We start from the raw sequence: 27,134 nt of genomic DNA on the forward strand, positions 1-27,134 counted from the left end.
ACTACGCGTGGTTCACCGAGGTTATCAGACCAGTGCTGTTTGGAATAATATAAAGAGCAGAATCTCAATAATATGTATTCTAGCCATCGCATTTTTAACCATTCGAGTCATGACCTCCATAAAATATGGTTAATTTGAAGTTGTACTGTCCATACGTTCTGTAAACTTCGACACATGAGGGAGGCAATAATGAAACTTGAGACATCCCTGAAGGCCCAATCACCCCTTTCTGTTTGATTCGAAATTAGGTCGCTATAATTTTCAATTATTACTCCTGTTCTGTTCACAGGAAACAGAAAGCTTTTATTTTCAGGGAAATGGGAGAAAGGGACTGGACCCTTAAGTTGCTCTGGAATTTTGGTACCTTTTCGTACCTGAACGGCTGGACCCCTTAGCTTCAAGAATAAAAGTATAGAGACGAAGTGAGGCTTGAAATGTGAGCGGCAGCAATCGTCGAAGTCAAACAAAGATAATGTCCTATGAATGTAGCAATATACTGTGAATCTTAGACCATAATAAATTATGTACTGATCCCAGCCCGCCTGAGGTTGTCGTCAGACATGAAGTTCCCAACCTTCTCGTGTAGTTGTTGCAAAACACCCGCCTACCCAATCACGGAATAAGCGAAGTCGCGACCTGGGTCAGATCCTTTCCACCTCATCTCCTAACCAGCCTCTCCACGTCACTCATCAACACCACGCTCATTCACAGAAGCACACCAGGCGAATTACGAAATACCCCGAAGAAGTTACAGTTGTTTGAGGCCCACTGGAGGATACACAGATGGATTGATGCCCGTGTTTACTCCAGTTTCAACCTCGACATAATCCCGACCCACCGTACCTAATTTCGACATCAAGTCCTGATCGAGGGCACCACTATATATTTCCCATAAGAGCCCACGCTCTTGGCTCTAGCGATGAAGTTTCCATCGTTAGTGAGTCGAGCAGCTGGGGAGCAGCTTCGTTTGTCGCAATTGTGCCTCGCCTTGGCCTCGTTCTCCCAACTATCTCAAGCGTTTACATTCAACCCCATACCATCACCGAACCTCGACCTCTCGCAGTTTGGCCGCGTCGGTATAGCTGGCGATTTTGATGGCATTTCATTATACCAATATGAAGGGCAGAGTGAGGTTGGGTCTTCGTCAAATGGTGCCGAATCAGTTCTAGCCCGTTTCCCGGATGGAGGGTTCGCATCAGTTGCATCCTCAGATGCTAGCATCCAGTCCATGTGCCCACTCGTCTCGAAGGACGGTAGCGTATCAAATGTGGTAGTAGCAGGCAACTTCACCAGCTTGGGGGGTGTGGAATCTCAGGGAATTGCATTGTTCAACCCTAATACTTCAACGGTCACACCAGTTCCCGGACTCTCAGGTCAAGTTTCGGCATTATACTGCGACCAATCCAGCAACACAGTGTACATTGGAGGAAAGTTCAAAGCGTCTAACTCGACGAACGCTGCCTCACTGAACAGCACCCACGGCTGGACAGATCTCCCTTTCCTTGGATTCAATGGCCCTGTTACCTCTATCACAAAGTCCTCAGCCGGCAAAATCATATTTGGGGGGTCTTTCACTGGACTTGGAAACGCCTCTGTCATTAGCGACCCAGACCAGCAGATCATCAATATAGCTAAAGCCAAGATAACATCTGGACCTGCGGCGACAAGCGCTGACTTTGCCGACCCTAAGAACATTATTTGCAAGGAAGGTGGCGCGGATGGCCCTGGCAACACATGGCTGCTCGCAGACAACGCAGGCGGATTCTGGAGGGCTGATTTTGGATTTGGATTCCAGCCTACCAAACTGCGACTATGGAATACGCATAAGGATGGAAGGGGAACGAAGACATGGCGGTATACTGCTATGCCGATCAACGGCATCATGAACTTCACCTACGTTGACCCTGCGACTGGCGCCAACTCGTCTTGTACTTCGGAATGCCCGTTGTCGGATGATCCCAGTGTTCCCTTCCAGGATTTCTTTTTCGTCAATGTTATCGGCATGAACATGTTCCAGATTGATATAACCGACTGGTATGGAAGTGGCGCTGGACTTACAGGCATCAAGCTTTTCGAAGACGACATTTACTCCTATGCCATTAACGATTTCAATGAACCCGATTGCGCCGTCTCCTCGTCCACAGCCTCAAAGGCAACTGTGGCTGGGCCTTGGGAAGTTACTCCTTCTCGCCAAAGCGTGTCGAACTATCTTACTCTAAAGATTGATGGATCCAAAGCTTCCTCGGACTCTGAATCTATAGAGTTCTTCCCTCGCATCAAGGAATCCGGAAACTACTCCGTCAACATTTATACGCCAGGTTGCATTCAGGACGACAGTTGCGCCTCCCGTGGGCAAGTTCGCGTCACTGGTACTATGAGCGCTGGTTCGAGCGAACCCGCTTTCCAGACTGATGTCTTTCAGACCAACAACTTCGACAAGTATGATATGATATACATTGGCTATATGGACGCAGGTAGCGACTCATTCCGACCTTCCATCAAACTTGCCCCGAGTTCCGGACAGACTGGACAGGTGACAGCTGTGGCAAATAGAGTCGGGTTTACTCTTCTCGACTCGGCTGGTGGCCTGAATAGCTTATTTGAATTTGACCCCGCGAAGAAGTCCATAGATGGAAGTGATTTTGCAAAGTCGGCTATTGATAAGGCTGGTAGCGCACTGAGCCCTGGCGCGGACATCAAAGCTCTTGCCACTTCTGGGGACATCACCATTGCAGCAGGAAACTACAGCGCCAAGGGAATGAACAACATTTTCGGCGTCAACAAGACCAGCTCGTTCAGCCTAGCGGGTGATGGCCTGAATGGTATGATATATACCATGTTCGTCAACGGCAGTATCGTGTATATTGGTGGGGAATTCGACAACACAAGTAAAGCCAACACCAAGGGGCTGAATCATGTGGCTGCCTATGATGTGTCAAAAGACACATGGAACACCCTAGGCGCCGGCGTCAACGGACGGGTTTCGGACATTGTTCCGTTTACTGTCAACTTCACTAATGGAGCACTCGAAATGGTCATTTCTCTCACAGGAAACTTTGATGAAATCAATGCCTTCGGCGCCAACAAGTCCATTCCAGTTTCTGGATTTGCAATCTGGGTTCCTTCGCGAGGCAACTGGCTTCAAAATCTCAAAGCGACGCAGATGTCGTTCGATGGCAAGTTGACGACAGCCGTTGACCTTCCAAACGGCGGCGGCTCGTTGTTTTCAGGCTCGCTATCTTCTTCGCAGGTTGGCGCCCATGGCGCTGCTGCTTTAACCGATGGAAAGATCAGTAGCTTTCCTGTGGATATTCAAGCAAAAACCAAGTCATCGAGCTCCATTTCCAAGAGAGCAACTTCAGGCAATAACACATTATCGGGCGTCGTCACTGGCCACTTCTACGAAGCGAACGGAATTAACGCGACAATCTTTGGAGGACACTTTGAAGCTAAGGCCACGGATGGTTCTACGATAAACAATCTGCTCATCCTTGACGGGGGAAAATCCGATACTGTGACTGGCCTTTCTCAACTCAGGAATGACTCTACGGTTATGGCTCTTGCAACTAACGACGACGTTTTGTGGGTTGGCGGAGCGCTCAAAGGCACGGTAAATGGAGCTAGCATCAACGGTCTCGTCAGTTACAACCTGAAGACGGCAACCACACCTATCCAGCCTCCAGCGCTTGCTGGTGATGAAGTGATCGTTTCTGCCATCACTATCAGAGAGAGCACAGGAGATGTCTACGTAGCTGGAAGCTTCGACCATGCGGGTTCCCTCGACTGCCCTGGACTTTGCGTCTTTACCGCGGCCGCTACTCAGTGGAATCGTCCAGGCACTATGTCTGGAACAGTGAATACGTTGGCATGGCAAAGTGCCGACACGCTCATCGTTGGTGGATCGCTCGAAGTATCAGGGAACAAGACTGCACTGGCCACCTACGACGCGAAGGCCCAGGTCTGGACTGGGTTTGATGGAGGTGCTGCAATCCCAGGAGCGATTACTTCATTTACACCAGCCTCCAAGGATTCTTCGCAGTTTTGGGTCTCAGGGGTTGCAACGAACGGCTCGGCTTTCTTGATGAAGTATGATGGCTCGAAGTGGAGCTCTGTGGGGTACACGCTGGGATCAAAGTCTGAAATCCGCGGCATCCAAGTCCTTCCGTTGTCAGAAGACCACAAATCTACAGATCTCCTCCCATCCAACTATGTCTTATTACTCACCGGATCTCTCAACCTGCCTTCCTTCGGCAACGCCTCCGCCGTCCTCTTCAACGGGACCACCTTCCAGCCATACGCTCTGACCAGCACATCCGACAAACGACCCGGCAGCATCTCCAAGATCTTCTCACAGCAGCAAAACGTCTTCGAAGATGGCAAGAGCCACCTCGCCCTCGGCCTCATCGTCCTAATCGGCCTCGCCATCGCTCTCGCCTTGATCTTCCTCCTGGTCGTCGCTGGCATCATCGCCGAGCGCGTCCGCCGCAAGCGTGAGGGCTACGTGCCTGCGCCGACTAATATGTTCGACAAGACGAGCCAGATGAGCCGTCTTCCTCCGGAGCAGATCTTTGGGACGCTCGGGAAGAATCGTGGGTCGGTCGCGCCGGCGATATGAGAAAATACGGAGGAAGAAGAAGATGCGGATTTGTTTATGAAAGCGAGGCGTTATTTGTGATTTTATGTTTTACGGAGTTCAGGATAGGAGGGCCACTTTGCGAGCGAATGTTTCGATATCGCGCCTCTCTCCAGAGTTCATTTAGGAGATACCCACGCAACCTGCGCCAGAGTTTGACAGCGACAATCCGACTACCCTTCAGCGGCTGTTACCATACATACTATGTGTACTATTGCGGTCTTGCAGTATATCTAGTGGTTCGCGCAGCACCGGATACCTCTTAATGATTTGATTTTTCTATTTCCTATGTTCGATTTTTTTCTCTCTCGTCTTCTCGCAAGCTACACTACTACAGTCTCGATCACATTTTTTTTCCGGGGGAAGAAGATACGTGTATCATAGGACGGGGGAGGGGCCGGTGTCTGAGGATGAAGGATGGGGAGTGCAGGCAGGGGGGACGGGACGGAGTGGGATTCTAATGGGTGATGGTGTAAATGGATTTTTTCGCACACAGGGGGGGTCAAATCTCGTCAGAGACAGCGGGATGGGGACGGGAAAATAACAGAGCCCTGAACAAAAAAAATCCCTCTGAATGAGACAAGCCAGCACATATATCTCTCGACCTTGACAGTCCCCGTTGACCAATCCATACATCCATGCCCGGCCACTCACTCCTTTAGAGCGAGCGGGAAAAAGTGACCTAACCGACTAACTAACTGACTGACTGACTGAGTAAGTGAGAGTTGACGCAACTCAGACACACCACCCACCCACCACCCCACCACCCCAGCTCCCCGAAATCCCCGGAATCTAAGACGTCGTGAATAGTCGTGAATAGGGGGCGTATTGTGTGTGGTGTTGTGTTGTGTGGTAACGCATGTCTCACACGAAATCCGAGATATCGATATGGGGATGCGGAGAATGTCTGAGATGAGATGTAGCGTACCCTATGTGCACAGCAGCTCCATCGCCCTCACCACCACCACCACCTCACCCGCCTCACCACCCTCACCACCCTCACCACTTACAGTACACTCCAGCTGCCGACCGACGACAACTACGCACCTCACCTCCCACACAACCGGGGGCGACTAGCGGGGCGTGGTGCAGGGGAGATTGCAGCGGGGACGGGAGGGGGGGGAAAGGAGGCTGTGCTGGGGACTAGTAGGGGGGTTTTGGGGGGGGGGGAGGGCAGGGTGGAGAGAGGGTGCTGGGATGGTGATGGTGATGGTGATGGTGATGGGGAGGATAGAGGGGTTGGAGGATACAGAGGATTGGGAAGGTAAGATGGTAAGGAAGTGTTTGGAGTTGGTGGCGGTGTGGAGGGGCGCGGGGGGGGACTGGATGTGTGTGTACCTCCGTCACGTCCGTCACTAGATGCAGCCAAAACGCCATCCGCCCCATTCTCTGGTATCCTCAATCTTAAAGAAATTCAAGAGTGGATAACCCCCCCCCCACATCTCCCAAGCCACCCTCAACCACCTCCACAGTGGCAGAAAGCCATGAGACGTGGTTGCAGCGGTGGAGGCGCCTGCGATTCGGCCGTTCGTCGGACGCGTGCCGTGTGTGGATGTGGTGGGAGTGGTGGCTCGGGATCTTGTCTCGATGGGGGATGGGGGGGATTAAGCTCTCGAGGGGGAGGGGGGGGATGATCTTTGGGTGTGAGGGCGAGGGAACACGGACGCTGGAGTTAGTGGGAGGTATGTGATGGATGGGGGGGATGTATGAGGAGGAGGAGGTATGTGATGGATGGGGGGATGGGCGGCGTGAGATGGATTGGGAGTGCGTATACCTACCCGCCACAGGTAGAGTGAGTGATGGAGTGAGTGAGTGAGTGAGTGTATATCTACAATCATACGATTCCATACCATCCATCTATCCATCCATGCTGCAGCATACACCAGTGGAGCATCCACTCTCCAAAAACTCAGTCTTGGAAATTGTCAACAGGGGTGCCCTCCCTATGTGACAGGCCTTGGCGGCGGATGTGGGGGATCGGTCGCGGGGGGGGAAGGGAAGGGAGAAGAGGCCTTTCTTTCCCCTTTCCCCTTGACGACTGTCCGGTCTGTCTGACTGTCTGACTGGCAACGGGAGTTTGGTAGAGGGGCAAGGACGTTACACTACGTCGTCGTCGAGCACATGCACTAACCACATCACAGAGGTGAGGGCGGCATAGGTGAGGGCGGCATAGGTGAGGGCGGCATAGGTGAGGGCGGCATAGGTGAGGGCGGCATAGGTGAGGGCGGCATAGGTGAGGGCGGCACAGGTGAGGGCGGCACAGGTGAGGGCGGGACAGGCGTGGGCGTAGGCGTAGGCGTGGGCGTGGGCACACAGCGATCGGCCATGGGATCGCCCTACCACGCGATGGGCCGGCAATTGCGCGGAGAGGGAGGGAGGGTGGTGGTGTGGTGATGGTGATGGAGGGAGGGTGGTGGCGTGGTGATGGTGGTGGTGTGTTACTGTGCTGTAGTTGCTGCACGCACGCTGTGACTACAGTTAGTTACTCCACGCACGCTGTGACTACAGTTAGTTACTCCACGCACGCTGTGACTACAGTTAGTTACTCCACGCACGCTGTGACTACAGTTAGTTACTCCACGCACGCTGTGACTACAGTTAGTTACTCCACTCACGCTGTGAGCTGTGAACAGACTCCGCCCATGTGCGTCCATCACTATCCCCCCCGTTGCTACCGCCCTATCGCCTCCTCTGCCTCTGTTCCATACCAGCTGACTGACTGTGCTCAACATAATAAGATGGGGCCGATGCGATGCAGCTGCCCCCGTATGTATGCGCAGGCAGGCCGGAGAGGGACATGTCATGTCAGCACGGCCGAACCGTTGCTTGACTGCCTCTGTCCTCATTATGCCTGAAACACGCTACGCTGCCGATCCCAATCTATCCCCCCACCACCCCAAACCCCCACCACCCCAAACCCCCACCACCCCAAACCACCCCCCAACCCACCACCCACCACCCACCACCCACCACCCCAACCCACCACCACCCACCACCCAAGGGACCACATCCCGATAGTAAACTACCTCTCGTACTCCGTACTCCGTACTCCGTACTTTCTACATGGTGTTTGTCAAATGGTGTTTGTCAAGTAATTGTACCAAAACTGGAGATTGCCCTGGATCTGGTGGGTGGGGATACCCTGATGACCTACCTCGATGAACCTTGGAATTGACCTTGAACGAATCCCTGAAATGAGAAAACTCCATATGCCGTCGATTAGGAGATGGGGGTAGAAGGATATGAAACATCCACTAAGCATTCTGTCCTCTCCTTAGCCCGCCTAGTTTGCTGTTGTTTCTTCAATCTTGCGGATAATACTGGGTCCTTTGCTCGGCTTCGTGGTTTGCCCTGCTAACCGCCGGGAGGTGAGGATATGAGATGAGAAAAAAGAAAAATACGATGGTGTCTTTGTCACCGGGCATTTCGGGGCAGTTTGTGTGTGACGCCAGATCGGATCCGGGGAACAAGCAACTGTCTGGTTCTCGTTTCGTTTCAATTCCCACTGCAGGCATCATCCCCGAGGCCTGGAGATTGCGGACCAAGAGAAACGAAATCATTGCTGAGCTCGAAGATGGTGGCTGTGCATCGACCTCCCTGCAACCGATCGATCGCCTAAGAGTTGTAAAAATGTGAAGTTCCCACCCTTGGCAATCGCCGATTCGCGCACGAATGGCTGTGGGGCCAGGGCGGCGCTGGTATGGTTGGCTGTGGTGTGGTAGGTGGGTTTTTGGCATGTTATTAGCATGTTATTAGTTTGTTATTAGCATGTTATTAGCATGTTATTAGCATGTTATTAGCATGTTATTAGCATTGATTAGCATTGTTATTAGCATTGTTATTAGCAACGACGACCTACTTTACTTTCGGCCATGTTTCAGATATCGAGATCCGCTCTGTGCTTAATTGGTCCGTCGTTGTTGAGCAAGGGTGCCACTTTGAGAGGTGCTCCGCTGTTCGTTTTGGCTTGCTGGGGGCCTGCAGAGGGAAATGACGGGGACGACAATATAATGATGCAATGTAGAGAGGTTGAGAGGAGAGGTTGAGAGGAGAGGTTGAGAGGAGAGGTTGAGAGGAGAGGTTGAGAGGAGAGGTTGAGAGGAGAGGTTGAACTCCCAACTACCCTTAGCCCACATGCCTCTGCCGAGCACTAGCATCCCGGCCTGTGTGGGCCAGCAGTCAGAATCGGGCAGTTGCTCCTTCACCTCCTCTGGCGAGCAGGAGGATCTCACGACGCCACCACGCCCAGGCCCAACTATAATCCGCCACCAGTTGATTGATTGCGGGCCACCGTCGGTGACGCCATCGTGGACATTGAAAGTCTAGCTCTCCTGCTTGTACTCCCATCGCCGTTTCGCGGTGTTCTCTACCGTGTTGTGGAGTAAAGGTACATGAGACGGCACTGGCGCCTGAAGGATAGTGCCTGGTGATGATGATGGAGACGGTAGACTAGCTGTAAGTAACAGTAGTGGTGTACTAGGAATCCTAGCAGGACCCTCTTAAATGTCCCATCTCCGTCCGTCCTTGACCACCATCGTCGACCCTGAACCCCCTGAACCCCCTGAACCCCCTGAACCCCCTGAACCTCCTGAACCCCCTGAACCCCCTGTACCCACCTGAACTGACTACCCCCCCTCTTTCCCCCCACCTCAAAGGTCACCAACCTTTCTTTAACCCATCCCACAATTCCTTCGGGGACGTCTTTCCTCTCTCATCTCATCTCTCCCCTCCCTCTCTCCACTCCCCCTCCCCTCCACTCTCTCCCTCCCCTCCCCTCCCCTCCCCTCCACTCCCCTCCACTCCCCTCCACTCCCCTTTGCGCCTCTTTTACGCCTCGTCTCTAAGCTTTACTGTAGACCTTCCAGGAATTCCCCACTCCCCTTCGGCAGCTGCTCCAAACCATCGTACCATAACTCTGCCGTGCTTGGCTGTACCTACCCTTGGCCGTTGGGAAAGCATCATCCCGCTGCAGTCCCATCTATCCCATCTCTCGACTGCGTGCAGGTTATATACCGTATATAAAATAAAACGGAAAATCTCGTCTCCCGTCAATTTATCTGCTCAAACTTGCCCTGTACACAGTACATACAATACTACAATTTGTACTCCGTACTCGGTGCCACATCTTGGTTTGGGATCCATATCGTTGCCCACCTTGATAGGTGTCAACGGCCAAGATACTCCGTACAGCAACCATGCAGCATGGCCATACAAGCAACCACCAACCACATCCTGATCCTGGCTTGTCTGTGCGTGTAAAGAAAGATACATGACAGAAAAAACATTGCGTACAAGGCCGGCACTGTGTGTGTGTGTGTGTGAATGGTGTGAATGGACAGTTTGGGTTTGGGTAGTAGTGGTTGTATCTCTCTAACTGTTTTTTTATTTTATTTTATTTATTTTATTCTTCTTTTCGTTTGTGATAGTGTCCTTGACCAGCTTTGTGGGATATTATGCACGGGATTGTATGGGAAGGATTGTATGTATTAAATAGATATCATGTACGGGATTTTAAGTATTAAATGGATATCATGTACGGGATTTTAAGTATTAAATGGATATCATGTACGGGATTTTAAGTATTAAATGGATATCATGTACGGGATTGTATGTATTAAATGGATATCATGTACGGGATTGTATGGAAGTATTAAATGGATATCATGTACGGGATTGTATGGTATTAAATGGATATCATGTACGGGATTGTATGGAAGTATTGCATGTATTAAAGAAAAGAAGCCTCGAAGAAAAAGAGTACTTATAACTTGGAGTATTATATACTTAAAAGGCGGGTCTTTTCTCCTGCAACCCACTAAGATCCTTACCCGTCGAAAGAACTGACTCTACTCTACTCCACACTCCCATCTATACTCGAGCTAATACTCGAGCTGTACTCGAGCACATACTCCAACTAATACTCGAGCACATACTCCAACTAATACTCGAGCTAACCATCTACCCCGTCCATATCCCTATCCCTATCCCTATCCCTATCCCTTGCTCCTTCTACCGGCTACTACCTGAACTACTACCGGTACTACCGCTACTACCGCTACTATACCGCTATACACTAAAACTAGAGCTGCTACTCCGCACCCAACCTTCCTTCCCACCTCTCCACACACTCCACACACCGTTCGGACTATTACCAGTTTCGTTCTTTCTCCATACTTTAGGCCCTGTCCCACCCCTACCCAACCAGCTACCAGCGCCACTCCAAACTGTCAACCCAGCCAGCTTCACGATACCTACATAAGGAACGCTGATCCCGTCTTTCCTCTCTGTATGATCGTCTGAACCTTATATCCACCAAGTTACATATGGAAGCCGCCTTCCCCAACCCTTCCAGGAACAAAAACACCATCGCACACCACACCGCACACCACACCGCACACCACACCACACCACACCGCACACATAATACGCACACATAATACCACGACCGCGACCCTACATATCAACTTCCCCGTCCCTTCTCATAACTGACCTTAACACAATAATTGTCGATTATGACTATGGCCATAGACCATCAACAGCGTCAATTTGGCGCTCTGAACTTCGATCACATGCCTTATAATCACTCGCCGCATTTCACAAACCCGTGGAGTGCATCCTCGGCGCCTCCTCACCATAGCCTGTATTCTTCATCACACGACCTGAACCCCATCAGCTTGGACTCGATACCCAAGGAACCGCCGGCAAGACTTGGCTCGCACGCCTCCTCCATGCCACCATACGCCTCCGCCCCTCACACTTCAGCTTCCGCAGGTAGCGCACCCATGGGGACTGTTTACGGGCACCAGCAGATGCACAGCTTGCCGCAAGACGTGATGAGCCAGAACCGTGTCCAGCCGCCCAATCCCGCCTACGGCAGCAGTGTTTCCTACTCGAGCGGAGGCTCCTCCCACCCAACCTACGCAACCTCTACGCCATACGATTCCATGGGCTATACTGCGGCGCCAGTACGGTCGACCTATGCGCTCCAGCAGCAAGCACAGGCGGACAATTCGCGGAGACTATCACAGCCGTCAGTTGCCTCAAGTTCCCTTCTCACAACCGCAACCGAGAATGAACGTCGGCGTCAAAGCTCCCTTATTGACTTCAATAGCAGAAGTGTGAGTTCCGAGACGACCCGAGACTTTGGTGATGCGATCAACGCGAGCCGTGGGATGATCGCTATGAGCCAGAACACCACCCCGCGCAACATCTATGGACCCAATGCACGCAACGGGCGCGGATCGGGCGACGCCTACGGATTCCCTGCCACGCACTCCACAAACTCGTCCATATCTTCTTCTGGAACTTATCCAGCTTATTTTGGTGGTTCTGTCGATTCGTCTCTCAGCGACTATTCTAATACCGGATCAGATATCGAGGCCGCCTCGTCGAGGACGCTCCCAAGGCCCCCTGGGTTTATGGGCGGAGGAGCTCCCCCCGCTCCTTCGTCCATGATGGGCCAATTCAGCTCCAAGGTCTCATCCAGCACGCAGAAGAAGCACAAGTGCAAAGTGTGTGATAAACGCTTTACACGCCCCAGTTCGCTCCAGACGCACATGTACAGCCACACTGGCGAGAAGCGTACGTTGAATCTCCCAATGGAGACAAGACGAGATTACTGACTGTTTAATAGCTTTTGCGTGTGAGGTTGAAGGATGCGGTCGTCACTTTTCAGTCGTCTCGAACCTGCGCAGGCATCGAAAGGTGCACAAGGGAGGAGCGCCTTCTGAAGCGGGATCCGACGACCATCACTCAGAATAAAAAGATTTCAAAACAAATTAACGACAAAATACTGCACCTTGCATCGATACCCATGTCCCGAAGACTGCGACCTAGACGAGAGAAAGAGAGAGAGAAGAGTTGCGAGAGCAAAAATCACGAGAGCCATGTTATGAGGGGGACAAACGTCGAATCTGTGGATATGTTACTACATTATTCGACTAATCCTGTGGATATTCAAATTGACGGTTGGTCATGCGGAGAATCGCCAAATGTTTTTTTCCTGGCTTCTCAAATCACGATCACTACAATAATACTGTACTATTTTAGGATGGAGAAGAGGGAAGTGGGAAGGGGGGCTGGGGGGGGGTTATGGAACTGGAACACCTGGGGGGTTCTACATTAAACCACGTGTGGAATGGGAGAAACTGCGTGGCGTTCAGGGCGGACTTTTTTCTTCGATTTTTACTGTATCACTGTATCAGTGTTGCGCATTCTCATTGCTCTCAATGTCGATATATACCCATCATGTAGTTGTCTGGGTCCGGGGACGAATTAGGACATAACAAAAACGGTCGTTTCAATAAAAAATACCACAATGAAAGGGATGGCGGCGGCTTCGGCCAACACAACAATCATATTCACCAACTTTTCCCAAATTGACCCGTGAAATTTTCTTGTGCAATTGCCTCTACTCATCCATCACACTATGCTCAACAACTCGAGAGAGGCTGTGCAAGTAACTGGTTGCCACCTACTCCATCCCATCAACCCACATCTCCTCCCTGCCCTATCTTCGGAAACCCTCTCAACTCGCCGAGCAAAGAAGACAACAGATAAGGGGTTTTTATCTGCCCGAAACACGCATCGCTTATGTGACTTCCCCCCGCCTGCTTCTCACATGGAGTGGGCAGCTCAACTGGCCCAGGGACGCTGCAGCGGTGCGTGTGAAGACGTCAGGGGATGGGGGTATTTGTACGCTGTGGGTTGTGCTTCTATTCTCGATTTCCCGTACGGCGGCTGTGGTGGCGGTGGTGGTGGTGGTGGTGGTGGATCTTCAGGGTCCAGCATCGCATTCCGCCTGTAACTCGGCGCCACGGTACTACATCCCCTTCCATCCCGCAGCGCGTGTGTACCATCATCGTACGTACCGTCCTGAAGAGAACAAGCAGTTACTGTAGTTACAGTTACAGATACATAGTCACCTCCACATGAGACACACCTCAAATTATGGTTCGCACCACGCCCAATCCGCCACGATCGTCATGCGATCGATCGTCATGGCCCCGATCAGCGCCCAGCCATTCCGACGCCGGGAACTGGGGGGTAGCGGCCTTGGGGCGGGGGGCGGGGAGGTGGTTCTGAAACAAATGAGGACCCGTAAGGGGGGTAAAGGGGGGTAAGGGGGAGTTCTGCAGCAGGATCCAGCAGGATCCCTGGTGGGGGTCGCTGAGTTATTACTGTGGCGCTAATCGGTTCTCCCAGCCGTCCAGCTGAGCGGGGATGGATGAGGGTACTGTATCTATCTCCCTGTTATTCCCGCGCGCAATTCCCGTGCGCAATTTAATTGAGCGGGCTTGCTTGCTAACTTTCCTCGCCGCCACGTAGCGTACGATGCTACACGTCGCGATATTCGTGCTGGGAGCATACGTCGTTGGCGTTGCGAGGGGGCGTCGCATCTTCAAACGGCGGTGTTAGCTGGGGGGATGGGCATTGGCGGTGAGCGACAAGGGGGGGGAGTGATGGATGCAGTGGACAACGTCATCGGGGTACCTTGGGAGACCTTGGTCGGGAGAGAGTGAGTGGTTTTGTTGATGATAGTTGGCAGATTGAATATGTTGGAGATGTGTACCTAGAGCAGGTGACTGCAAGTTTGATTGCGGTTTTTGATTATGCCAGTTTCGCATCGTTGGGGGCGAGTCTCGTGGGTTCAATGGCTTACTGGATCTTCAATGAAGCATGGCCAAGGAAGCCATGGAAGCTTACGGCGTTTACTGATCACGAACCACAGCATGCCAGAAACAGAATGACTCTCTACACTATCACAGAACGATGCAGCGTTGGTTGTCACTCCCGTGTATCATTTACCTGTATTAACTACCTCGCCATGCCTGTTAACTAAAGTACACATATCAATCATATAACGCCCGCGAACCCTTTTCCCATTCCCGCCTTCCCTTTCCCACGAGCTCCAAAGCTTCAAATCACAATCGCCAGTTCAGGCCTATCCATCTTCTCGTCACCCAGACCAGGGTAGTAGGGTACCATCGCATCGGCGCCCTGGACATACGCATCGTTGTACAGTCTCCAGTAGGGCTGTCTGACTTTGCGCGCTGGGTGGAAGAGTCCGGCCCAGACGTAGTTCATCGTCAGGCCAGGTCCAACTGCCATGCGAATTGCATCAATGGCTTCAACAATGCGGTCAATGACGTGGGGGCTGGTCTCGAAGAGGTTGGGATACAGCAGGTTGAGTAGATGGAGCATGGCATCTTCACAGCCCAGTCCCACGACACCCAGTGCGACGTGCTTCACTACTGAAGCTGCCGTTTGCCTGTGAACCTGATCTCTGTCTATCAAGGCATCTTCCAGAAGAGGGGTGACGGCGTAAACGTAGTCCTTGGCCATCTCCCCAATATACTCGAAAAGGAAAGATAGAGACTTGAGCACACCGTTTTGGACATTCAGCTCTGGCACTCTGTACTCGTTCATCAGAGCTGGCAGGACCGTGAAAGGCGCACAGGTTTCTGCAACGATGCCGATAGCGACGGCTGTGCAGACACGAGATTGTCGCTCTTGAACGCGCAAGTTGTTCAGGAGAGTTGCCAAAACATCCTGTGGTCCGATGGCCTTAGCGATGAAGCCGAATGTGTTGTTGGCTGCCCGACGAATACCCTTCTTGTGGGCCTTCAGCATGTCCAGCAATTCGAAGCAAATTCTCATCCATTCTCTCGCATTGACACTTTCTGGTCCGCGATCCGCGATACGTCCAACCAAATCAATGGTATTCTCTTGCACCTTTTCATGTCTGTTGCGCAGAATCGGAGTGAGGCGGGGCAGTAAGTCTTTAATAGGTGGCTGCATCTGGCTGATACCAACAACGGTCACGATGGACCTGAGTGCGCCGAGGATGGATCCTAACACCTCTGGGTATTCTTCTCCCAAGTATTCGTACAAAACAACGCCCAATTTGTACATCAGTGCATCTTCGCCGCACTGCTTCATCACCATGGCAATCCGGGAAATCAGATCGGCTGCCTGTTGTCGTACTGTAGCAGATTTGTTGTTGAGGCGCCACAGAATGGTGCTGACGATTTGTGGTAGGTATGGCTTGCAGCGAGTTCCCAGAGCATTGACGACTGTTCCGAAGCCGTTCAGCATGACAATATCCTCCACGCTCTGCTCCTGGAAGGAATGCAATATTCCATCAATCAGTCGCTCCTCCAGGCGCTCGCCAATGTCTGCAGCGCCCAAGCTGGCAATTACCTTCTCTACCGTCTCCACGGTCATCTTTCGGTAAGCTTCGCTCTCATCCTTTAGGTTGTTGACAATTCTCTCCACAATCTCCCCTACGCCGACCTTCTGCCCAAGATCCACCGTAGTATCGACGACCTGTCTGTAGTTGCGCTTGTCCAAAGCCATTCGTCGAACCCAGAAACTCTTGAAAAACTCATCCAGGACGTGCTCCTTCAAGTAGCCAGCCGTAACACCATCAGTGCCAGCACATTGTGAGACCACCTTGAGAACGACTTTCTTCATCTCTTCATCTGGGGAAGAGAACTCTCGTAGAAGGATCTCCATGATTTGACTTGTGTAGTAGTTGGCGTACTCCTCGTCCATCAGCGGGATGATATAACCGACAGCCTTGAGAAACCCAGCCAGGCCCTTTCCACGCTGCTTCCTGGCTCCTGTCCACAAAGGATTCAGAATATCATCGAAGCTCTCAATACCGTATGGATTGGCCGCCTCAGCCAAAGCTGCGATTGCTAAACTGGTAACGGTCCGCACCTTGGTTTGGTCGTCGTTGAGGTTGCCGCCAATGCAGTCCACCAACCCTTTCAGGTGGGGAAGCACAGCGCAACCCATCAGAATAGGGATTTGTTGCACAATCTTGACACCAGTGTGCCTTGCTTGCCACGACTTCTTACTTCGGCATACAGCCCGAAGGAACGGTAGAAGTGCAGGAATACCTAACGCGGAAGCTACTACCGCAAAGGCTCTCGCGGTTGTGTTTCGGACGTACTCGTCGACGTGGTCGATATCAGGTCGCATCGTGCTGATCATGTGAGCGAGACCAGCAGCTTTACTCAGGTTGGAAATAATCTCGCGACCCTCCACCCTCGCATAGTAGTCTTGGTCAATAAGCAGAGGTTCAATGACGACAAGAATCTTGTGTACGTAAGGCCGCACCAGGTCGTCCAGCTTGTAAAGAACACGATCGATGACTTTGACAAGCAAATGTCGCTCCTGGTCCTCGAGACTCTTCTCCATCAGCAGTGGCAATATCTGGTTGAAGAGAGGGCCAGCTCCAAACTGTCGCGCGTTATCCGTCAATTGACGAAGGGCGGTTTTCCGCATGGGAGGGGTTCCATTCTTGACCTTGAGGAGGAGCCTCATGATCTTCCTTTCCTTCAACTCGTCGACGCTCATCGCATTTTCGTCACTTCCATCAGTCAACTTCCCGAAGTATGCCATGTCCTCAGCCTTGAAAAACTGAAGGTCGCCAACACCTGGAATCTCGGTGGGCAACTGCTTGCCCATAGAGCGCTGGGATTCTGGATCTTGCATCATGAAGCCCCCACTCATCGACGCAGGGGTTTGCATCATTTTCTGGGAAGCAGTTCTAATAGGGGCGTATCCTGGTGGTGGCTCCAATATCTTGTAACCCTCCGAAGGTAGCATCAGGTCCAGCTCCTCATCAGACAATGCCATATTGCGCATGGATATATCAGTCCCGAATGCAGTCGGAACCATCATACCACCTTGCGACGGGTGTTGCGGAGTGACGAGGCCTTGCTGCCCAATTGGTGTAGCAGCTGGAGCTTGATCCCATCGTGAGCGCCGACGTGGTGTGTCTTCGACTAATGCGCCACTTGGCGCTGGCGTCTGGTCCCATCGTGATCGCTTCACCTTCCCCTCTGAGGGTTGCACTGCTCCAGCTTCAGTCCCTGCATCCGACGAGATATCCCACCGCTGCTTCCTCTTCCTTCCCGCAGCCACAACTTCCGTAGATCCAGCTTCGTTATTCTCCTTGTCGTTCAGCGCATGGCCATCATCGCCGAGTGTCGGTTTGTGTTGAACTGCAGTCCCATCCGCCTCCTTATCAGCAATAGCTCTCTTGACCCTTTCCTCTTCGCGCTCCAATTCGCGCCGTCGCATAACCTCCCGATAACCCTCGCCTTCCTCTGCGGCTCCAGCCTGGCGGTTGGAGGCAAACGCGTCTGCCCTTGTCGCAGTGAGTATTCGATCCAGTCGTCGCTTTTGGTAATCAGTCTCCCGATCAGTTATCCGCGCGCTCTTCTCCCGACCTAGAAGTATGTCCTCTTCCTCAACGCCGCCTCCCCGCGAGAACTCGTCCATCTGGTTTCTGGTGGCCGTGTATTGCCCAACCAGCCTCCTGCTGCTGTCAGCATCTGCCATTTCATCATCCTCACCATCCTCAGCCACTGATATCGATGTGTTGTATCCAGCAAACTTGTCCCCAGCGGCACGATCGTAGACGGTGGTGTCGAAGCTTTCGGTCAAGGAAGCCTTGGTGGAAACATCAGTTCGCTGACTGGAAGGATCAAATGTCTTTGATCCACTCTTACCAGCAGAAGCGGCATTCCGCTCAGCCTGGAGCTTCCTGATCGTCTCAAAGGTATCGTCCGACATGGTTGCGGAGTAGCTTGTCGGAGAGGAGGTGAGGTTAAGAGTCTCTGTCACGACTTGGTGACATTGATGGCATATATTTACTACGAGAGGCGGAATTTAGCGCGTAATCTTATATAAATGTCACATGACCTTAAATTCACTTGGGATAAATTATTCACATCGTCAGTAGTGTCAACAAGCTTCACAGGCAGGATGTTTGCAGGACTTATGGAATGGTTACAAAGCATATTATAGTACAAAGCTGAATACTATTCGTCCAAGCTTGATTATCCACTATGCTGCCAGCTCATGCTCGTTCCCACCATAATCAACTAGCAAAAAGATGGCCATGCGCATTTTGAGGCTTAATTACCATAACTCCACTCGGAATTGCTCTGTTCAGATACAAGTTGTAAGATAGTCCGCATCCAATACGGGTAACCTGATTGGGACTACCAAGCGCCAACCTCAAAGTTCTCCTATGAATCATATTAGCTTGGCCAAACGAACAAAAATTATGGTCTCTTACCTCTGAGAAATATGTGGTGACGACGGTGCGATCGGCAAACTTCCTCCCCGCCAAGGTGCGGAGCGCCTTGCCTGCAGATGCAGGAGTGTCAAATTTGACGAATATCTTTCCAACGCCTGCAGACTGGCGGCTTCCTCCACTTGGTCTAGGGATCTTGATGTCCAGGACCTTGCCATACTTCTCGCATTCTTCCTTGACGTCTTCAAGAATTTCTGTGCTTTATGTCAGTAAGTGAGTGGATAGAGGAAATTATGGAAACTACGCACCTTCGTAATCCTCGTTATCAATGAGCTCTTCTGCCGTAACCATATTAAGAAGCTGAAGGACGCGGCCTTCGTCGAGTCCATCCGTAGTCGTCCCAGCAAGCATCGACATCGCATTGACGCCCATTTCTAGGCCAGCAGTCTGCGTAGTACCGATGCTAGCACGCTGGACCTTGAGATGCTTGTCACCCAGCTCCATGCCATTTAATCCTTCAACAGCGATGTCGGTGGCAGCTGCGTCAACATACTCACAGAATGCAATACCTCTGGATTCCTCGGTGGTGCTATCTTTGGCAAGGACAAACGCCTTCAGCTCACCGAATGACACCAGCAGCTCCGTAACCTGCTCATCGGTGAGATAAGGCGGAACATTTGAGATGCTGATTTTATTTGGGGTGTCTGGCACAACGTTTGTGACAACTCCAGGCTCGTGCATGGCCTCGTCCACTGCTGGGACAATGTAATCCTTCGGCCTTCGGATGGATAGGGCACGGGAGCCGCCATTCTCTTCTATTCCGATTCCGTCCATTGCCAGAGCCACAGTTGCATCGGAAGTGGTCTTAAATTCGACCAAGGCAAAAGACTTGTCCTTCGATACCTGGGCAGTAAGACATGGGTCTGATCCTTCAACCACGTTGAGGCCATTCAGTTGTAGGTTAAAGAACTCGACGATTCCCTCCTCTGACAAGGTCTTCGGTAAATTGTGAACCAAAAGACGCTTCGCTTGCCTCGAGTTCGAGGGCTTAAGTGCGGCATTTGTAATCGATCCGCTTGGCTGCGACATAAATGCCTGGAGCTTGCTGGGATCCATGGGTTGCTGTCGCGGTGCACCAGGCAAGGGGAACATGCCAGACAATTTGGCCTGCTCAGCTGTAACGTTCTCGTATCCAGGTGGCTTGATATCCCATTGAGTTAACCGCCTCTTACGCTCAAGAACAGACACAACATCAGTCAAATCCGGGGTCGGCTCCCTCTTCTTTGGTGGCGGGGAGGCGCTCTTCTTGCGCTCTTGTCTTCCTCCACCTCCACCGAACCCATCGCGATCACCGCGGTCCCCTCTTCTAGCACCGCCCCCCCTTCGATCGTCGAAGAGATCTCTGTCCCTTCGCGGCGGCCTATCGTCGCCATCGCGCCTTGTGTCGCGTCTTGAGTTGCCACGGTCCCGATCCCAATCTCTCTCCCCCCCACCTCTGCGATCTCTCCCCGAATATCTGTCCTCGCGCTCCCTCTCCCTATAGTCCCTGCTGGATGAGTAGGAGTCTACATCTCCCTCGCGACGTGATGGCCTTGAGCCTCGGTGGCCTGGCGAACGCGATCTCCTTCGGTCACCTGCACGCTCGCGATCTCTGTCGACTCGTCGATCGTCCCGGTCAGCTCCTCTGGGAGCCTATATAATGTTAGTCTGATCATTTCGCTGAAAGATCATAGAAGTAAAATTTACATATGGATCCCTTGATGGCCTGCTAGCATCTGCCCGGAAATTAGATTAGTAACTGCTTTGTCGGGTTTACAATGCTTTGAATAGGATCGCATACCTCGTGATGAGTAGCTGTCGCCGTTCATAGTGGCGATTAAACAGGCAGTTTGTAGCTATCTCAATTGGGGATAAATTCACTGTCGTCGATCTTCAACCCATATTACACTGGTTGTTCTCTTGATGGCACTTATGTTTTCCCTGTCAATGGAGTCGGACTTAAGTCTTGCCGAGGCCGTTGTAGCCTCAATTATAAGGTTTATTACAACAGAAAAAGGAGTCGGCCAAATAACCTCTTCCAAAAGATAACAGCACTACTTTCCAATCTTATACTTTATTTGTTTACAAAAAATTAAAAATAATGAATAGCATACGTACCGGCGAGTGGCAAAAGTTAGCTGTGAGCCTTGCGGATCTTTCTCTAGATACTACCTTGCGATGCGGACAATCGTTTCGTTGGAAGAAGCTCAACGAGGATGAATGGTGGGCAATCTCGTGACATCAAAATTTCCCAATGCAGCAATCAATAACTGATAATATGCAGGACCTGTTCACTGCGTGGCCGAGTTATATCTTTAAAGCAAGATCCAAAGCAAGATCCAAATCATGTGCTGTATAAAGTTACCTGGCCTTCCAATTCGCTCCTTGCGAAACTGTCGTCCGGCGGCAAAGGAGTCAAGGTCGAGGATGATTCTATCAAAGACGATACGGAGGCCCTCTTACGGCACTACTTCAATCTTGAGCCAAACCTAACAGAATTGTACGAGCGGTGGTCCAAGGCGGATCTAAATTTCAAGAAGAGAGCGCCGAAGTTCACGGGGGTTCGGATTCTGAAGCAAGATGCTTGGGAAGCTCTGGTTGGCTTCATTTGCAGTAGCAACAACAACATCGCACGGATTTCACAGATGGTGCGTGAAACCCTTTATATCTCCAGAGTCTCCAGGGATTGTCTAACGTTTTCCAGGTTAACAGCTTATGTTTAAGTTATGGGCCTTTGATCGGTCACGTTCATGATCAAGCCTTCCATGACTTCCCTACTCCCGAATCCCTCGCAGGCCCAGAGGTTGAGTCGCAATTAAGGAAACTGGGCTTCGGTTACCGCGCAAAATATCTTGCAAGGACAGCAGTCATAGTATCTAAAGAGAAGCCGGAAAACTGGCTTAAGAGTTTAAGTAACACCGAACCCTTCGATGAAACCGAATGGAAAACTCTCGAGCCGGGAGGACGGCCAGGCTACCGAAAAGCTCACGAAGAACTCCTAGCTTTACAAGGTGTCGGACCTAAGGTAGCAGACTGCGTGTGCTTGATGGGCCTTGGGTGGGGCGAATCGGTCCCAGTGGATACACATGTTTGGCAGATAGCCCAACGAGACTATAAGTTTGGCAAAGGCAAGCACAAGAGTTTGACTAAAGCCACATACGACGCGATTGGGAATCACTTTCGGTTGTTATGGGGAGAGGAAGCTGGCTGGGCTCATTCTGTGCTCTTTGCTGCTGATCTGAGAACTTTCGCCATTAGGCTTACCGAAAAGACTGAGGTGCAGGAGGAGCTGCAGATCAAAGCTGAGACCGAGGATGGGGTAATCGTGCAAGCGACGATGGTGGTAAAGAAGCGAGAGGCAATCAAAGAAGAGACGATCAAAGAAGAGACGATCAAAGAAGAGACGATCAAAGAAGAGACGATCAAAGAAGAGACGATCAAAGAAGAGACGATCAAAGAAGAGACGACCGACGATCTAAACGTGGTATTTTCGACAACAGCCAAGCGAACTCGACGCCGATGAGGACGCCAGGATATCGTGGCTGAAGCCCCACAACGAGCCGATTATCACATGGTCTTATATCTCCCCGCGTTGATCTGGATACGGAGTTTTTACCAGCTGCGTCCAGTGCTCGGTGCTGGGACTTTTGTTGCTCGTTGAACTTTTCAGCCCTACTCTTTGCTTTTAGAATGGGTACGTTCATGCAGGGTATTTCTCCAACGTCGGGAGAAAGAGACCGGATGACGGGAACGGTACTAGAGCACGAGCAGATTTGAGGAATCTGGGTGTGCGGACGCGAAATGTCAGAGATGGTAGTGGAAAGTGACCGGGAACGGGGAAGATGGATGGGGAGGGGAGGGGTTTGTGGCCTAACCTCGGTTAGTATGGGTATTCATGATAATAGCACGTTCATGTCGCGCTTCAATTTGCCGACCGCCCCCACCAGCCAAACTCGCGATCGACGTAAAATGGAAAGCGCACAGTTTTGACCTAAATTGAACTAAATTGAACTAATCTGCAATCTGGCTAGTGGCTCCAACAATAATGGTCCAACAGAAGTACGGAGTACTTCTCGAACAGCACTCGAACAGCACTCGAACAGCACTCGAACAGTTGCCGTGTAAGGCCATGTACATACGGAGGTTAGTAAGGTAGTAAGTAGTAAGAAGTAAGACAAGACCACCGCCGGTAGCTTACAGTTGGTGCCACTAAACGGCAGTAGCGCTTCTCCTGGATAATCATGAGATGAACTGCACGCGCGCCAGAATTTCGATCGATATCACGTTAATATAGAGTACCATACTTGCAATACCATAGACTAGTAGGTAAAACCAGCTGATCTCTGCTCGCCGCTCGTACTGTACTGTAGTTCCCCCTGACGAACGGTGAAAACGTGGAGACCTGGATCGGGGGAGATGGAGGTCCGGCAGCAAAGAGGCTTGGTATTGGAAGAATCAGTCGAATGGATCTCCCCCCTGAGGATCCCCTGCGGTTCTTGGTTTTGGTTGTAATGTGCGTTTGTCATGCTGCTTTACCACTCGTACGTACCTGACGCGTTATACAGAGTATAGATAATTCTTTCTCGCCACTTTTTAAAACAGCGGAGAGGTGGAACTGTCCAGCCAGACAGACCCCGCAGTCAAGCGGCGTTAGCTGGTGGTCCAGTGGGACCTCGGTCATATGAACTGGCGTCGTTGATTCGTTCCTACCCTGACCGCCGAGATGCGAGGAATTCGCGAATCAATGGACGATAGATAGCCTCTCCCTATAGCCTCTCTTTTTACCAAATCCTTGGCTCCTAGCGTCGCCTTGCCCGCCCCTGTTATCATGCCCTAGTGCTCACTGCTCTCCTCACACCCCTCATACCTTGCCAGTCGCGATATTTTTTTCCCACTTCCTCCCCTCCGTAGAGGTTTCCCCACCTGCTCATTCGGCCGCCTCCGTACTACTCCCTCCTTCCCCCCCTCAGCCCCTCCCCGCTTCCCCACAAGAACCGCGTTTGGTTCATTCTCGACCCAAGGACCATCCATCTTACAGGTCTGGCATGCTCAGGGGGCATCTGTTGGCGTATTGCCCATAGATTAATTTTATTATGGAACGCCCACTCCATGCACCCTGTACATACAGTACGGAGTACAATTTCTTATTAAGGCAACAGTAGTCTCCCCCAGGTTTTTTTTGGTCGTCTTGCTTCCCCATTCCTCGTACAAACGATCACACGAGCTCGCTCATTTCACGCCCTATCGACAAGAAGACCGATCGATTCGTCGTCTTCAAGTTGCGCTGTTGCCTCGTCCGTGGAAGCTGAAACGCCCAGTCGTGCTCAGATAACACTCCTTTGCGATCGAGCCCATAGCATGGCCTGAGAACTGCCTCTGTTGCAACGGTCGCGCATTCACCAATTCGACGCCGGCGCATCGAGAGCCACTTCCCAAGAGGGGACCATTTTCAACCTCTTTGGCGGCGGCGGATGCCGGGTCCGAAATCTGAATCTTAGTACGTCTTCGCCTCGCAGTTCGGATCGCAAATATGGTTTACGACGCAGCATTGGATGCGGCCTTTCGGGGCAACTGTTATATTCCCTTCCTCCAAGAGGAATTATACGTCAACATCACAACTGGCTGTGAGTCTCCCTGGGTCGCCAGCGCTCGCCGGGCCCCGCTAATAAAGCCCCTCCAGATATTCCTGGCAGAATATGTACGGAACTCGCGCCAAATATCACCTGTTGCTTGCCATGTCCGTCGACGGAATGGTTATACCCCGACTCCTTCCAGACGGCAACAAATGCGAGTAGCTGGCTCAATGTGGTAGGACTGGTGTGCACTGTGTTCCTACTACTTTCGTTTGCGGTTCTGCCGGTTGAGAAGACGCATCGGCACTATCTGAGTATTTGTCTTGTCATTGCCGTTGTAATTATGCACGTATGTATTCCTTAGGTCTTGCGGTCGCCAGTGGTCTAACCATCCATTCTAGCTGGGATTTGTTATCCCCTTGGGAGCGAGACCCGAGCAATGCGCCAACGCCATTACGCCGCATGGTATGAAGAGTAGTACAACATGCGCACTCTCTGGTGCATTTCTCTTGGCTGGTGGTTGGTGCGGTATCATGTGGGTATTCATGCGTGCCCTCGCGCTGCATTTGCAAATTTGTTGGCAAATTGTAATTGGAAAAGCCTGTAAGTTGAACCTTTTGACAAGGACAACGGTATCAATAGCTGACGCGGGTGGCTCTTAGTTATGTGGGGTGCTTTAGCTGGAGGCTGGGGTGTTCCTGCTGTTGCTCTTGCTATTGCCATGGTATTCAGCGGAGTTTCATTTCGCTTTGGAGGTATGTAAGACAAATTATGGTCCTCATGTGCCTCTCCTAACCTGGTTTAGAAACCTGCCATATCAACCACACGAACAGTCTTGCGGACTTTTGGATTCCGCTTCTGATATTTGGTGGCTTGACTGTCATCATCCAGTTCACCACGTTTGGATACTGCATAAAGGTCTATTTGGCCTCTCTTTCTGATAACAGCAGCACCACCAACAGCTCTGCGCTTCCGTCGTATTCGGGTAGTGTTGTTACTCTCACCCCACGACAAGCCTATCGCCGAGTTCAACGAGTTGTGGAACTTCAATGGAGGGGTATCGCCATCGTCATCATCATCATAATCGATGTCATATTCTTTGCGGTTGTCTTCGTCGTGATGGACAATAACCAAATTAAGGCAGCAAATATCTCGCTGCTCGATGCCACGGCGGGAGGAAAAACGGAAACAAACCCATCCGTGGACTGGCTTCTCTGCTTAGTGACGAACCAGGGCAAAAAAGGCCTTTGCTTGGAGAAATCCGCCGACCTGATCATGAACCAGGCCACGCTTATCGCTGTCCTTGTTCTTCTCTCCGTAAGTCTCATTCCGTCGTTAGTAGCTGTGAAGTGTAGTGCTGACATTCCCAGTGCAACGGTATTTGGCTGTTGCTTCTCATGTCGCGCCTGTCGATGTTTACGGGTTGGTACGACTTAGTCAGGTCAAAGCCCAAGCCCAGCGGGGAGTTTATTAGTGCAGATGCTGCCAGAGCTTACAGTAAGGATCCTAGCACTTACGAGATGCTTGCCTCGAATGGCCGAGACGTGGACTACCCGTCGAAACCCGATCTTCCTATAACTCAATTATCTCTAGCCGCCACGTCCCTAGTAGGGAGATCCGGGAGGCAGACGCCTGATTATTTCGGCCGCGAAGCCAAATATCAAAATCCCACACATTCATTTTCGTCGCCGAGACCACCTCCAGGCAGAGATTGGAATTCTGCCGCAACGCACGCACCGTCAGCACACCAACCGCACCTCGATCCGTTGAGCATGAACAAATTTTAGGGGCTCCAAAAACAACACTGTTTTGTCTATAATTCACAAATGATCATAATGCTGGGAAATATAGGGAGTCATGGGCGCTGGTTGGTTTTCGGGAGGCTTGAGGATGGTTTAGGAACAAAGTGATGCATTTTAGTGATAGAACTGTTGTTGTATGTATGCTCCATTGGTGTGCTAGTAGATTACAGGGTTGGATACTTTCACGTTGTTTAAGACTTGAGGTTATTGTAAAGCTCGTTACCTTGTATACTTCGATTCAATCGATTCAGCTGCATGATTTCATTTCACAAATATTACAAAAAGATGATACCTAGAGATTCCCTCATAACGAGTGCTCAACTTTGCTATTGCATAGGACCGACTGTTAACGGGGCACAAGCAGACTATATTTGAAGCGGTCGAACGCCAGTTTTAAGACCACTATCCCACTGCCTATACGCTCTCATGCGCCCGTATGTGTTATTTTAGTCGCAATAGAGCAATTTAGCAACTGTTACTGTCACACTTTTAGCGTGTAACAGTAACATATTTGGTAAGGCGTACCTAATGCCAAGGTGTCTACTCCGGCCCCACGTGCCCAAATAGGAAAGGGGATTTCTAGCCTAGTAAATTAGTAGTGTATCGTATGCAGTTAGCCATAACGTAGGTCATGGCGTAAGTCGTCTAATGGCGTAAATCGCGTAGTTCACCCCGCTTAGTACTCGACTACAATCGGCCACTTCAGAAGTGCTGTAACACTGTAGCAAAATGTAGCAGCCCCACCTGTATTAGCCGTAATAGGAAGTAGACCCCTGACCAATCCCAGCATCAAAATTGCCTGATTAGGAAGACCGCTGTTATAGTGTAGCACCGAGGTGATACACTGTAGCAGCAGGTATCATTACTGTATATAGATTAGTTATAATTATAATAGGTTAGACTACATGAAGCCGTGAAGCTGTATGAGTAGTATAACAATAATATAGACTATATACAGCAATATGAACCCCTATTATTCGTCGTTTCAAGTCAATATCTCGACTTCCCAAGCCTCCTCATCCCGTCCAGTA

General features: G+C 51.1%; 8 protein-coding genes across 8 annotated transcripts; 5 read left to right on the forward strand and 3 right to left on the reverse strand.

Annotated features, from left to right (window-relative positions):
* The first annotated feature begins 682 nt into the window (after window positions 1-682).
* VC83_04831 (uncharacterized protein) lies at window positions 683-5,794 on the forward strand. Its single transcript, XM_024468459.1, has one exon. The coding sequence runs from the start codon at window positions 920-922 to the stop codon at window positions 4,613-4,615; it is 3,696 nt and encodes a 1,231-aa protein (XP_024322738.1). The 5' UTR covers window positions 683-919; the 3' UTR covers window positions 4,616-5,794.
* Window positions 5,795-6,483: 689 nt separating this feature from the next.
* On the reverse strand, window positions 6,484-7,479 carry VC83_04832 (uncharacterized protein; the record flags this gene model as incomplete). Its single annotated transcript, XM_024468460.1, has 2 exons — window positions 6,484-7,099; window positions 7,249-7,479. The coding sequence occupies 2 exons, from the start codon at window positions 7,477-7,479 to the stop codon at window positions 6,731-6,733; spliced, it is 600 nt and encodes a 199-aa protein (XP_024322739.1). The 3' UTR covers window positions 6,484-6,730.
* Window positions 7,480-11,145: 3,666 nt separating this feature from the next.
* VC83_04833 (uncharacterized protein) lies at window positions 11,146-12,394 on the forward strand (the record flags this gene model as incomplete). The annotated part of the gene is made up of 2 exons (XM_024468461.1): window positions 11,146-12,214; window positions 12,267-12,394. 2 exons carry the CDS (start codon window positions 11,146-11,148, stop codon window positions 12,392-12,394), a joined length of 1,197 nt encoding a protein of 398 aa, XP_024322740.1.
* A 52-nt stretch (window positions 12,395-12,446) lies between these two features.
* Window positions 12,447-12,758, forward strand: VC83_04834 (uncharacterized protein; the record flags this gene model as incomplete). The annotated part of the gene is made up of 1 exon (XM_024468462.1): window positions 12,447-12,758. The coding sequence occupies one exon, from the start codon at window positions 12,447-12,449 to the stop codon at window positions 12,756-12,758; it is 312 nt and encodes a 103-aa protein (XP_024322741.1).
* A 1,643-nt stretch (window positions 12,759-14,401) lies between these two features.
* VC83_04835 (uncharacterized protein) lies at window positions 14,402-18,428 on the reverse strand. The gene is made up of 2 exons (XM_024468463.1): window positions 18,160-18,428; window positions 14,402-18,100 (listed from the first exon to the last, which is right to left on the reverse strand). Exons 1-2 carry the CDS (start codon window positions 18,172-18,174, stop codon window positions 14,552-14,554), a joined length of 3,564 nt encoding a protein of 1,187 aa, XP_024322742.1. The 5' UTR covers window positions 18,175-18,428; the 3' UTR covers window positions 14,402-14,551.
* Window positions 18,429-18,431: 3 nt separating this feature from the next.
* Window positions 18,432-20,631, reverse strand: VC83_04836 (uncharacterized protein). The gene is made up of 5 exons (XM_024468464.1): window positions 20,530-20,631; window positions 20,436-20,464; window positions 18,998-20,381; window positions 18,732-18,943; window positions 18,432-18,681 (listed from the first exon to the last, which is right to left on the reverse strand). The coding sequence occupies exons 1-5, from the start codon at window positions 20,555-20,557 to the stop codon at window positions 18,655-18,657; spliced, it is 1,680 nt and encodes a 559-aa protein (XP_024322743.1). The 5' UTR covers window positions 20,558-20,631; the 3' UTR covers window positions 18,432-18,654.
* A 146-nt stretch (window positions 20,632-20,777) lies between these two features.
* OGG1 (8-oxoguanine glycosylase ogg1) lies at window positions 20,778-22,570 on the forward strand. The gene is made up of 3 exons (XM_024468465.1): window positions 20,778-20,951; window positions 21,013-21,376; window positions 21,433-22,570. The coding sequence occupies exons 1-3, from the start codon at window positions 20,830-20,832 to the stop codon at window positions 22,249-22,251; spliced, it is 1,305 nt and encodes a 434-aa protein (XP_024322744.1). The 5' UTR covers window positions 20,778-20,829; the 3' UTR covers window positions 22,252-22,570.
* Window positions 22,571-23,610: 1,040 nt separating this feature from the next.
* Window positions 23,611-26,388, forward strand: VC83_04838 (uncharacterized protein). The gene is made up of 6 exons (XM_024468466.1): window positions 23,611-24,352; window positions 24,409-24,650; window positions 24,703-24,904; window positions 24,964-25,056; window positions 25,107-25,618; window positions 25,672-26,388. Exons 1-6 carry the CDS (start codon window positions 24,259-24,261, stop codon window positions 26,086-26,088), a joined length of 1,560 nt encoding a protein of 519 aa, XP_024322565.1. The 5' UTR covers window positions 23,611-24,258; the 3' UTR covers window positions 26,089-26,388.
* The last annotated feature ends 746 nt before the right edge of the window (window positions 26,389-27,134 follow it).

The sequence above is a fragment of the Pseudogymnoascus destructans genome, assembly GCF_001641265.1.
Source record: "Pseudogymnoascus destructans isolate 20631-21 unplaced genomic scaffold scaffold_15, whole genome shotgun sequence".
Taxonomy (NCBI): Eukaryota; Fungi; Ascomycota; class Leotiomycetes; order Thelebolales; family Thelebolaceae; genus Pseudogymnoascus; species Pseudogymnoascus destructans.